Source organism: Colius striatus, chromosome 1 (genome assembly GCF_028858725.1).
Source record: "Colius striatus isolate bColStr4 chromosome 1, bColStr4.1.hap1, whole genome shotgun sequence".
Lineage (NCBI taxonomy): Eukaryota > Metazoa > Chordata > Aves > Coliiformes > Coliidae > Colius > Colius striatus.
Genome location: NC_084759.1, coordinates 206,006,110 through 206,018,295, shown reverse-complemented (window position 1 = coordinate 206,018,295; position 12,186 = coordinate 206,006,110). Strand labels below are relative to the sequence as shown.

The 12,186-nt window shown below is 67.3% G+C and overlaps 2 protein-coding genes across 2 annotated transcripts; both read right to left on the bottom strand.

Annotated features, from left to right (window-relative positions):
• Positions 1-213: 213 nt before the first annotated feature.
• Positions 214-3,128, bottom strand: CIMAP1B (ciliary microtubule associated protein 1B). Its single transcript, XM_062020352.1, has 5 exons — positions 3,005-3,128; positions 2,539-2,640; positions 1,515-1,636; positions 379-519; positions 214-294 (listed from the first exon to the last, which is right to left on the bottom strand). Exons 1-5 carry the CDS (start codon positions 3,111-3,113, stop codon positions 214-216), a joined length of 555 nt encoding a protein of 184 aa, XP_061876336.1. The 5' UTR covers positions 3,114-3,128.
• Positions 3,129-4,512: 1,384 nt separating this feature from the next.
• On the bottom strand, positions 4,513-11,098 carry NCAPH2 (non-SMC condensin II complex subunit H2). The gene is given in 19 exon segments (XM_062020341.1): positions 4,513-4,701; positions 4,790-4,939; positions 5,022-5,123; positions 5,265-5,317; positions 5,470-5,538; positions 5,624-5,693; positions 5,816-5,886; positions 6,179-6,232; positions 6,800-6,907; positions 6,995-7,058; positions 7,221-7,292; positions 7,826-7,938; positions 8,060-8,131; positions 9,182-9,333; positions 9,960-10,039; positions 10,195-10,269; positions 10,387-10,427; positions 10,430-10,487; positions 11,075-11,098. Coding segments are annotated over 19 exon segments (1,566 nt in total). The 3' UTR covers positions 4,513-4,563.
• Between the last annotated feature and the right edge of the window lie 1,088 nt (positions 11,099-12,186).

Below are 12,186 nucleotides of genomic sequence, written 5' to 3'. Positions count from 1 at the left end.
TGCCCCCTGAGCCAGGGGCAGCTGCTGGAGCAGGGGCTGGGGCTGCAGCAGCTCTGCAGGGCCCTGCACACCCCACACCCAGGGCTCTGTGGGTTGCTGCGGTGCCAGGGCTGGAGCAGCGGGACAGGAGCATCGGGGCAGCGGCTCTGGCTGGAGTCGGTCGTGTTGTGCCACGGGTGGTGCCCCAGGGGACCCTCTGCCCTCCCCTCCCGCTCAGTCCAGCACATCCACCATCAGGGGGGTCACGTACTCCGAGTGCCGGATGCCGAAGCTCGGGCCCCGCCGCCGGCTGGGCTGTGAGGGGGGACGGGGCAGTGAGGGCCTGGCGGCTCCAGGCGCCCCCCGCCCAGCCCCCCGGGACCCCCGTGGGGCCCTCACCTGCTGGGGGCTGTAGGCTGCGGGCCCGGGTTTGCTGCTGCTGTCTCCGGGGAGGCTGTTCCGCGCCGTCAGGCTGAACCGCGGCGCCCGGCGCTTGTACACGTCGGCAGCCACCGGCCGGTAGCAGCACGGCCCCGGCGTCTGGGCAGCGGCACGGCCCAGGGACACGGGGCTCCGGTGCCACAGCCCCTCGGTGCCCCCACCCCTCTGCACCCCCAGCCCTGGCTACCCCCACCCCTCTGCACCCCCAGCCCTGGCTACCCCCACCCCTCGGTGCCCCCAGCCCTGGCTACCCCCACCCCTCTGCACCCCCATCCCTTTGGTACCTCAGCCCCTTGGTGCCCCTCAGCCCTGGTGCTCCCAGCCCCTTGGCATCCCCATCCCTTTGGTATCTCAGCCCCCCAGTTCCCGCAGCCCCTTGGTGCCTCCATCCCTTTGGTACCCCAGCCCTGGTACCCCCAGCTCCCCCATATCCCCATCCCCTCTGTACCCCCAGCCCTGGTGCTCCCAGCCCCTTGGCATCCCCATCCCTTTGGTATCTCAGCCCCTCAGTTCCCACAGCCCCTTGGTGCCTCCATCCCTTTGGTACCCCAGCCCTGGTGCCCCCAGTCCCTTACTGCCCCCAGCCCTGGTGCTCCCAGTCCCTTGGTGCCCCCACCCCTCTGTACCCACAGCCCCTCAGTGCCCCAGCCCTGGTGCCCCCAGCCCTGGTACCCCCAGCAGTCTGTTCCCCAGTCCTGTTGCCCCCATCTCTTTGGTACCCCAGCCCTGGTACCTCCAGCCCCTCTGTATCCCCATCCTCTCTGTACTCCCAGCCCTGGTGTTCCCAGTCCCTTGGTGTCTCCCAGCCCTGGTATTTATCCCCATCCCTTTGGTACCTCAGCCCCTCAGTTCCCACAGCCCCTTAGTGCCTCCATCCCTTTGGTACCTCAGCCCCTTGGTACCCCCATCCCTTTGGTACCCCAGCCCTTAACACACCTGCCCCCTGCCTCTGCTCCCCTTGATGCCCCAGCCTGTCAGCACCCAATCCCTCAGCTCCCCATCCCCCCACATTCCCATCCCCCCTGACATCACTTCCCTCACTCCCACCTCCCCACAGCCCCTCAGCCTCCCCCTCGCTGCCCCCCAGCCCCCACCTTGCACAGGTCCTGGTAGAAGGCGCCCACGTTGCTGCGGCCCAACATGGAGTAGTTGGGGGCTGAGCTCTTGCTCACCACACGTGGCCCCAGCATGGGGGGCAGCTGGTAGGCTGCAGGGCCTGGGGGGCAGGGGGCTCAGCAGGGCCCTGCCAGGGCTGGGGCGAGGGGGGAACCCCCTTGGGGAGGTGGGGAGGGAAGGGTCAGCCCAGGGATGATGGGAGGGTCCCTCCTGGGGATGATGGGGGGCTTGGCCCAGGGACGAGGGGGAGGCTCAGCCTGGGAGTGATGGGGGGGATCCAGCCTGGGGATGGGGGCTCAGACTGGGGATGATGGAGGGGCCTCTCCTGGGGGTGATGGGGGATTCAGACTGGAGATGATGGGGGGATGCAGCTCAGGGATGAGGGGAGGACCCAGCTGGGAGATGATGAAGGACTCAGACGGGGGCTACTGGGGGGCTCAGGTTGGGGATATTGGGGGGCTCAGGCTGGGGCTGTTGGGGGCTCAGGCTGGGGATGCTGGGGGGCTCATACTGGGGCTGTTGGGGGGCTCAGGCTGGGGATGCTGGGAGGCTCAAGCTGGGGATGCTGGGGGGCTCAGACAGGATGCTGGGGGGGCTCATACTGGAGATATTGAGGGGCTCAGGCTGGGGATATTGGGGGCTCAGGCTGGGGCTGTTGGGGGGCTCAGACTGGGGATATTGAGGGGTTCAGGCTGGGGCTGTTGAGGGGTTCAGGCTGGGGCTGTTGAGGGGCTCATACTGGGGCTGTTGGGGGGCTCAGGTTGGGAATATTGAGGGGCTTAGACTGGGGTTGTTGGGGGGCTCAGACTAGGGATACTGGAGGGCTCAGACTGGGGATAGTGGATCCAGCCCGAGGATGATGATGATGGAACTTGGCTGAGGGGACGATGGGCCTCTCAGGCAGAGGGTGCTGGGGGTCCCAGCCCGGCCCAGCCAGGGGGTCGGGGGCTGCTGAGCCCAGGGGCTGTTGGGGGGTCTCAGCCCAGCCCCCACCTCTCCTACCCGGCGTCTGGGGGCCGCTGCTGTGCCGGGGGCGGCCGTGGAGGGCACAGGCGGGCGCCGAGGGGAAGATCAAGCTGCCGGCCCGCTCCGGCGAGTAGCAGCCTGGGGGGCAGCGGGCGGGGGGCTCAGCTGCTGCTGAGGGGGGTCCCTATCCCTGCCTTCCCCCCCCAGAGCCCCCCTCACCTGGGCCCGGCGTGGCGGGGGGCGGCGGGTCGCGGGGGCGGCCGCGGAGGGACCATGCGGGGGGCTCAGCCCGGGGCCGGGCGCCGGAGCCGGGGGGCAGCAGGTAGCGGGGCCCGAGGGTCCCGTCGCGCCGCCCCCCGCCCGGCCGCAGCCCGAAGCTGTAGGCGGGGGCGCGGGCGCGGGACGGGTCGTGCTGCAGGAAGCCTGGGCGGGCGGCGGGGGGCTGGGTGGGCGGCGGGACCCCCAACCCCGGCTCCAGCCCCCTCCCCGGCCCCCGACTCACCCACGCTGCTGGGGAGCCCGTACTTGGGCCCGGGGCTGCCGCAGAGAGCCGCGATGGGGCCGCGGGGCCGGTGCGGCCGCCAGCTGCCCACCCAGGCGTCGGCGGGCATGGCGAGACCCCCGCGCCGACCCTCACCCACCGGCTGCCCGTGGAGCCACGTGCGAGTTCCCAGCCCCGGCACGCTGATGGTGGGGTGAGGGGGGGTTACAGTGGCTGGGGGGGCTCTGGGGGCTCCCCCCCTAAAGCCCAGCACTGCTCAACACCCCTGACAGCCCCGGGGGGGAAAGCTGGTACCCCGGGGTACGGCCCCCTGCACCCCACGGATCCAGCCCCAGCACCCCACGGATCCAGCCCCAGCACCCCAAGGATACAGCCCCCTGCACCCCAGGGTACAGCCCCCAGTGCCCCACAGATCCAGCCCCAGCACCCCACGGATCCAGCCCCCTGCACCCCAGGGTACAGCACCCTGCACCCAATGGAGTCAGCTCCCTGCACCTCAGGGTACAGCACCCAGGACCCCATGGATCCAGCCCCCGGCGTACAGCACCCAAGACCCCATGGATCCAGCCCACAGGACCCCAAGGATTCAGCCCCTTGCACCCCACAGATCCAGCTCCCTGCACCCCATGGAGCCAGTCCCAGCACCCAAGACCCCAGCGTACAGCATCCAGGCCCCCATGGATCCAGCCCCCAGGATCCCACGGATCCAGCCCCCTGCACCCCAGGGTACAGCCCCCAGGGATGTACTTCCAGCCCCCCGAGGTCCCAGCAGGGCTGAGCCCCCTCACCCCACCGTGCTGAGCTCCGTCCAGCCTCTCCTCCCCAGTTACTATGGCACCCACACAACAAACCACTGGGCAGCTGGAGCTGGTGCTGTGGGCCAGCCTCTGGGGCTGTGGGGCCATGGGGCAGGGGTGCCAGGGTTGGTGCGGGGCTGTGGGGCCATGTGGCAGGGGTGCCAGGGCTGGTGTGGGGGTGCAGGTAGCCATGGGCATGGGGCTGCCCCACTGCAGGAGACACCACAGGGGAGGCTGGTGCTGGGGGACAGGGGTCCTGTGGGGACTTACTGGAGGTGATGGGGGTCCCACATGGACCATGGGGGTCCCACAGGGGCACTACAAAAGCTGTGAGGGAGTCCCCTGGGAGTGTGGGGAACCTCCTGGGGTCTGTAGGGGTCCCACCTGAGCCATGTGCTCTCCCTCAGGCTGTGTCCCCACCTTTGGGCACCAGAGGGGTCCCACATGGGCCAGGGGCCACAGCCCCACCCCCGCCAGCAAGCACCGAGGGCTCCCCTCTGGGGCCACTGAATCCCCTCTGGAGTGTGGGGGTCCTGTAAGGGGGTCCTTACCCCATCCCACAGCCCCCAAGGCCCAGCCCAGGGGTAAAGGACACTGGGGTGGGTGGCCAAGGACCCCCTGCCCCCACTACAGCCCCCTCAGCGCCGTCCCCTGGGAAGGGGCTTTTCCCTCCCCACCACAGCAGCCAAGAGCCTTTCCCAGGGTGGGGGTTTATTGCTGAGGGGGGCAGGGCTGGGGGTCTGAGGGGCAGGGCTGGGGGTCTCAGGGGCAGGCAGAGGGGGGCTGGAAGGTGCGGAAGCGCTCGTGCGGGCGCCTCTGCGTGAGCAGCCGCAGCCGCAGCGTGTCCAGCGCCTGCTCCAGCCCCGCGTCCTGCGCCAGCTCCACCACGTAGTCGTTGGCCTGGGGAGGGAAAAGGGCTGTTTGGAGGCCTGGGAGGGGGGAAGGGTGTCTCTCAGGGTGAGCCCAAGCCCCCCCTGCCCACACTCACCAGCTGCAGCGAGGCCAGCAGGTACCTGCACACCTCGAAGGGCGGCCGCCCCGCGACCAGGCTGGCGAAGGGCCGCCACTGCCCCAGCGCCCCGCACGCCGCCGCCACCGCGTCCCCGTAGCCGTGGATGTCGAAGGCCCCTCGCTCCTCCTGCGGGCACAGCCCAGGCTCAGCGTGGGGAAGGGGCTGCCACGACCCCCACCAGCCCCCTCCCACAGCCCCAGGTCCCTGCCTGCTCCTGCAGCAGCGGCCCCATCCGCTCCTCCCAGCGCCGCACGTGCTGCGACAGCTCCGTCTCCTGCGCGTACCTCTGGGAGTCGGCGATGAACAGCTCCTGTGGGGAGGGGGTGGAGGGCAGTGGGGAGGGGGTGGGGGGCAATGGGGAGGGGGGTGCAGGGCCCCGGGGGCCTTGGGATGCAATCCCCACCTGCCCCAGGGAGACTGGGCACCCCCCACCCCAGAGCTCAGCACCTACCACGTTCCTGCGCACCAGCTCCTCATAGCCCAGAGCGCTCAGGTCAGGGGCAGCTGCAGGGGAAACAGTCAGTAGCAGTGACACCACAGACACCCCCCAGCACGTGGGGGGACAGGGGACACCCCCCTGGGCAGCAGGATGGGGGACAGTGGGGTGGGGGGCAGCAGGAGCCTGTCCCGGCCACAGCCCCTCTGCCAGCACTCACCCAGGGCTCCATCCGCCAGATCCTCTGGGGCCTCATCCTGGAGCTCCTCGTGCTCTGCAAAGTCTTCTGCTGGGAGAGGGGATTCCCTCAGTGCCCCCCCGGGACCCCCCCAGGGCTGGCTGGGGCAGGAGGGGGCAGGAGGGGACAGGGGTACCTGCTCCTTCATCGCCATCAGCCCCGCGCTCCTCATCCAGCAAAGGCAGCTCCTCCTCACACAGTGTCCACTGGCAGACAGCAGCCCTCAGCCCCCAGTGCCAGGGGTGGGGGGCTTGCAGGAGGGGTGGGAGGGTGCCAGACCCCAACCCCCCCGTGCCCCAGGTGCCCCCCCCAGCCTGTGCCCACTCACCGCCTGGCTCCGCAGCTTCCTCTGTGCGGCCACACGCTCCTTCAGCTGCTTCCAGTACAGCACCTCCAGGTCTGGGGGGAACACAGGGCCCTGGGGAGTGCTCCTCTGCACCCTGGGGTGGGCACAGCGCCCCCTGCAGCCCCCAGCCCCTGCCCTGGCACACCACAGCCACCCCCCATGGTGCCACAGCAGCCTTTCTCTCTGCCCCAGCACGGCTGTGGCTGCAGCAGCCAGCCCTGTCCCTGCCCCCCAGCCCTGTCCCTGCCCCCCAGCCCCTGGCACGGGGGATCCCTGCAGCCAGCACAAGCGTGGCTTCCTTCAGCCAGAGCTGGGGGCTGCTGCAGGAACAGGACTCCTCCTCACCTGCAAATGTTGGCCCTTTCCTCTTGGTGGTCCTGCAGTCTGTGCTGTCATTGTCTGAGGGGACAGGAAGGGGTTAATGCCACAGGCTGCCAGGACCTGGGGTCACCTCCAGACCCCCTCTCCCCTTCCTCCCACAGCCACCCTGGCACCTCTGGCTCTCCCCCTAAAGCTCCAGCCCTGCCAGGAGTAGGGTGAGGGGCCTGGAGCTGGGGGGGCTCTGCCCAGCTGCCCCTTCCCCAAGGAGCCACAGTTCAGTGGGGCACCTGGAGAGGGGACCCTGGGCCCACCAAGGCCACTCACATCCCACACAGGCCACGGGAGGGAGGTGCCTGGGCAGCTCCAGCAAAGCCCAGAGCATAGGCAAGAGATGCCATGGGACTGGCAGGACCAGGGCACCCAGGGCAGAGGGGCTTGGGCAAAGCTCCTCCTGGCAGAGCAGAGTCCTGAGGGAAACACCACAGCCACAGAATCACACACAGTCCCTGAGAGGTGGGGCTGGCAGGGCCCTGCAGAGCTGCTGCAGCTCCAGCCCCTGCTCCAGCAGCTTCCCCTGGCTCAGGGGGCACAGGAACATGTCCAGCTGGGGTTGGAGACCTCCTGAGGAGCCTCCACCAAACTCACAGGTTGCAGAGAACCACTTCATGAAGTCCTGCAGCTTCTGTGGCCCCTTCCTCTTCCTCTTGCCCCCCACCACGTCGTCCAGGCCCTGTGGCACCAGGAAAGGCCTCCCTGGGGGCAGAGATGGGGCGGATGAGCTGCCCTGGCAGGCCCCATGGCACAGGGAGCTGTGGGAGCAGCCCTGGACACCTCCAGTACCTTTCTGGAAGGGTTTGTCCTCCGAGTCGCTGAAGGGGTCGAGGCTCTGCCACAGATCCAGCTCCTGGCAGCACAGGGGGCACAGGGGATGATGGCAAAGCTCCCTGTGGCAGCCCAGGCTGGGCACTCAGGAGCCACGTGGGCCACCACCGTGGGCAGCAGGGTGTTTGGAGGGCAGGGGTGTCCCCAAGCCCCCCCACTGCGGGCTCAGGGACTCGGCCCCTACCTTGACGTGGGCTTCAGGCTCCTTGGCGGGGGCTCGTTCCCGCAGCACGTAGCCCCTGAGCTGGGCTGTGCCCTGCCAGACACAGAGAGGCTGTGAGCTCCCCACAGCCCTGGCAGCACAGCACTGCTCCCCAGCCCCTGCCCACACTCAGACACTCAGTGGGGTTGCAAAAGCCTTTCAAGCTGCTGCAGCCCCAGCCCTGAGCCCTCACCTTGCTACAGCCAGCACTGACCCCTCAGCACCTCAGCCCAGGGCTTTGGGGTCCCTCCAGGGCTGGGCACTCCCCCAGCTCCCTGGGCAGCCTGGCACAGGGCTCACACCCCTCTCAGGGAAACAGTTCTGCCTCAGCTCCAGCCTCAGCCTCCCCTGGGGCAGCTCCAGCCCCTTTCCTCTTGCGCTGTTGCTCATGGCTGGGGAGCAGAGCCCGACCCCCAGCTCCCTGCAGCCTCCTGGCAGGGAGTGGCAGAGAGTGCTCCTGGCTCCCCTCAGCCTCCTCTGCTCCAGCCTCAACACCCCCATTCCCTCAGCCCCTGCCCAGCCCCTTGTGCTCCAGCCCCTGCCCCAGCTGCAGCCCCTCAGTGTCCCTGTTGTAGTGAGGAACTCACCCTCTGTGCCTCCACGTGCTCGTCAGCGGTGCCAACAGCCATTTCCACATCATCCTCCTGGTCCCCAGGCAGATTTTCCCCTCCACTGTCCTCATCCTCTGGTCCTGCAGCCCCTGGGGAGGATGTGAAGAGTCAAAAGCCTCTGGGTGCCCCATTTCCAGCCCATCTACCAAGGGGTTCCCTGTGAGCTCCACTTGCCATGGCCACTGCAGCCCGGCCTGACACCCAGCTCACCTCCCTCCTCGGAGAAGCTCAGCGCCTGCACAGGGGCCTCAGCAGGGCCAGCGAGGCCAGGGGATGTGGCTCCTGGAGAGGTAACAGAGTGGAGGGGTCAGTGGCCACCCCAGCAATCAGCATCCCCCACAGCAGAGCTGCTGTCACAGAGCAGCCTCAGGGCTCCCCCTTCCCAGCCAGGGCCATGGCACAGAGCTGGAGCAGGGGCTGGAGCACAAGGGCAGGGGCTGAGGGAATGGGGGTGCTGAGGCTGGAGCAGAGGAGGCTGAGGGGAGCCAGGAGCACTCTCTGCCACTCCCTGCCAGGAGGCTGCAGGGAGCTGGGGGTCGGGCTCTGCTCCCCAGCCATGAGCAACAGCCCCAGAGGAAAGGGCCTGGAGCTGCCCCAGGGGAGGCTGAGGCTGGAGCTGAGGCAGAACTGTTTCCCTGAGAGGGGTGTGAGCCCTGTGCCAGGCTGCCCAGGGAGCTGGGGGAGTGCCCAGCCCTGGAGGGACCCCAAAGCCACGGGGCTGAGGTGTTGAGGGCTGTGGGTCAGTGCTGGCTGTGGCAGGGTGAGGGCAGGGCTGGGGCTGCAGCAGCTCCAGGGGCTTCTCCAACCCACATGAGTCTGTGGTTCTGAGGGAAAAGTGGGGTCTTGGTGGTGTTTTAGGGGAAAAGGTGTGGTTCTGGTGGACTTCTGAGGGGAAAGTTGGGTTTTGATGTTGTTTTGAGGGGAAAAGTGGAGTTTTGGTGGATTTCTGAGGGAAAATGAAGTAATGAATGAACAGGGTAAGAGGAAAGGGGCTGGAGCTGCCCCAGGGGAGCTTGAGGCTGGAGCTGAGGCAGAACTGTGTCCCTGAGAGGGGTGTGAGCCCTGTGCCAGGCTGCCCAGGGAGCTGGGGGAGTGCCCAGCCCTGGAGGGACCCCAAAGCCCTGGGGTGAGGTGCTGAGGGCTGTGGGTCAGCACTGGCTGGGGCAGGGTGAGGGGTCAGGGCTGGCACTGCAGCAGCTCCAGGGGCCGTTCCAGCATAAAGGATCCTGTGGTTCTGTGACCCATCTCTGCAATGAGGAGCCCTCCCCTGCACCCCAGGGTGTCCCCAGCCCATGGTGCCACCCCCAGCCCCCCACAGGCAGCCCCCTGTACCTGCCACGCTGCCAGGGCTGCGCTGCTGCCGTGGTGCCCAGGGGCAGGCTGGCGAGAGCCCGGCCAGCTCCAGCAGGAAGGCGCCGCTGGCGTGGGGCGTGCACGTGTTCATCCGGAAATCCCTGCGGCTGCCCAGGAGCTCCCCTCTCCGGCTGAGGGCACAAACCCGAGCCCAGGCTCTGCCCTGTCCCTCTGGGCTGTCCCCAAACCCCTGTCCTGGTAGCAGGGAGCAGCCCCAAAGCCCCAGCCTCAAAGCCCCAGCCCCTGCTCTAGGCAGTGGGAAGCAGCCCCAAAGCTCCAGCCCCAAAGCCCCAGCTCCTACTTTGGCAGTGGGAAACAGCCCCAAAGCCCCAGCCCCAAAGCCCCAGCTCCTACTTTGGCAGTGGGAAACAGCCCCAAAGCCCCAGCCCTAAAGCCCCAGCAGCAGGAAGCAGCCCCAAAGCCCCAGCTTCAAAGTCCCAGCCCCTGCCCTGGCAGTGGGGAGCAACCCCAAAGCCCCAGCACCAAAGCCCCAGCCCTAAAGCCCCAGCAGCAGGGAGCAGCCCCAATGCCCCAGCCCCTGCTCTAGGCAGTGGGGTGCAGCCCCAAAGCTCCAGCCCCAAAGCCCCAGCAGCAGGGAGCAGCCCCAATGCCCCAGCCCCTGCTTTGGCAGTGGGAAACAGACCCGAAGCCCCAGCCCCAAGACCCCAGCAGTGGGGAGCAGTCCCAACCCTCCCCCCAGCACAGGGAAAGCCCAACCTGGGGGGAAGCCAGGGGGTTGCAGTGAGGGGCCCTTCACCTGAACAGAGGGTTTTCTCTCTTCTCAGCCTCTTCTGGGGGCACCAGAGACATGGGAGTCAGAGGGACGATGCTGATGGCCTGCAGAGGCAAAGGAGGCATGGCACAGCATGGCATGGGTGCCACCACCCCACAGAGCTGGGCCAGGCCAGCCACCATCCCTGGGCACCTGTGGGGTTCTGCCAGGGCAACCCCACCACAGGGAAGGGACAGAGAAGGAGAGCAACTCCTCTTACATTGGGCTCATGGTCCTTCCTCATGTCCACGCTTGCCTGGCTGATGTCCTGGATGTCATCCAGGGAGAGGAACTGCTGAGAGAGCCCAGCCATGGTCACCCCGGGACCCTCCCCAGAGGCAGGAGGCACCAGTGTGGCATCTCCTGAGCTGCTGCAGCAGGACAGGGGCTCCCCACATACACCCCTTCTCACCTCCTCCTCCTGCCTCGGCCCGAAGGTGGCATCAGCATCCTGCCATCTGGCCCCAGGGAGCTGGGCTGCTTCTCCCCGCCTGAGTCAGGGAGCAAAACACGCTGTGGGGATCTGGGGGGCAGCAGCACAGGTTCCCCCAACCCCCCTGCATCTGCTGAGGCCTCATCTGCAGGGCTGTGGCCAGTGTTGGGCTGCCCAGCTGCAGAGAGCCAGGAAGGGCTGCAGAGAGGCCAGTGCAGGGCTGCTGAGATGCTGAGGGGCTGCAAGATGTGTGTGAGGAGGAAAGGCTGCAGCCCTGGGGCTGCTGAGCCTGGGCAACAGAAGCTGAGCTCAGGGGGGTCTCATTAGGTCAGGGAGGGTGTGGAGGGCTCCTTCTCAGGGAGGTTTCCAACCCCAGCTGGACACGTTCCTGTGCCCCCTGAGCCAGGGGCAGCTGCTGGGGGCAGGGGCTGGGGCTGCAGCAGCTCTGCAGGGCCCTGCCAGCCCCCCACCATGCTGGGATGCTGTGATTTGTCCCTTCTCCAAATGTCACCCTCCCTGGTCAGGGAATGTGCTGAGGAGCCAGTGCCAGGCTGGCAAGGGGAGTCCCACGGGGCAGCTCAAGGGCAGCAGCACCCAGCTCTCTGCAGCCAAGGCACAGACAAACCCCGAGGCACGCGGGAGACCTCTGTTTCCTGCTCAGTCTCACCAGGGGCCTTTCCTGCACCCACATTCTCCTGCTCCAAAGAGCTTCTCCCAGGGCTGCAGACTGAGGCTGCATTAGGTTTGCTCCAGTGCCAGAGCAGGGGTCCAGGGCCTGGGATTGAGCCCCCTCCTCGTCCCTGGGGGCAGAGAGGGCAGGATGGGGGAAGGACTCAGCCTCCCTGAGGGCTTCTCCCTCTCCTTTACTCACTTTTTATTGGAGATGAAGTCAAGGGGTCTGGTAGACCAGGGAATAGAGATACTCCACCTGCAAAAGAGCAGACAGGCTCTGGGAGGGGGAGGCAGCAGCTCCAGGGAACCCACTCTGCTGGACTCTTCTCCCCATGCAGCTGCAGCTTCTCCATCACCTCCCTTTTCTTTCTCTCCTTAAGCCACCCTGAGGCAGGATTTGGGGGAAGGGAGCTTTGTTTTGTCCCAACCTCTAGAGAGGAAAGGTGATGGACAGCAGCACACTTGTTCCTTTCCAGGCTTGGCAGCCCCAGCACATCAGGGGCTGGGATTTAGGGATCCTACACTGCATCCTCTCACTGCCCTTTGTCCTTGTTACATCCCAGCTCGGCTTCAGTATCAGGGGCCTGAGGGGTGAAAGAGGGGGCAAACTCACTGCCTCACCTTCCTGCTATAGATGCAGGCAGAGCCCTGGATCACCAGGGCTGCCTCGATGAAGTTCATGGTGGTTTTGCCATTGTCGAAGGAGATGCAGATCTGATCCAGCTGCAGGACAGGCAACAGAAGGGAAAGGAGCTGTGGGTCCACAGGCTGGATGGGAGCAGGGAGGGGAGAGGGAGCAGTGGAGGGGAGAAACAGCGGGGGAAGGGGGAAAGAGGAGTGGAAGGGGGGAAGAGGAGTGGGAGGGGGGAAGAGGAGTGGGGGGGGGGGAAGAGGAGTGGGGGGGGGGAAGAGGAGTGGGGGGGGGGAAGAGGAGTGGGAGGGGGGAAAGAGGAGTGGGGGGGGGAAAGAGGAGTGGGGGGGGGAAAGAGGAGTGGGGGGGGGGAAAGAGGAGTGGTGGGGGAAGGGAGGGGAAAGAGGAGTGGGAGGGGGGAAAGAGGAGTGGGGGGGGGGTGGGGGGGGGGGGAAAGAGGAGTGGGGGGGGGAAAA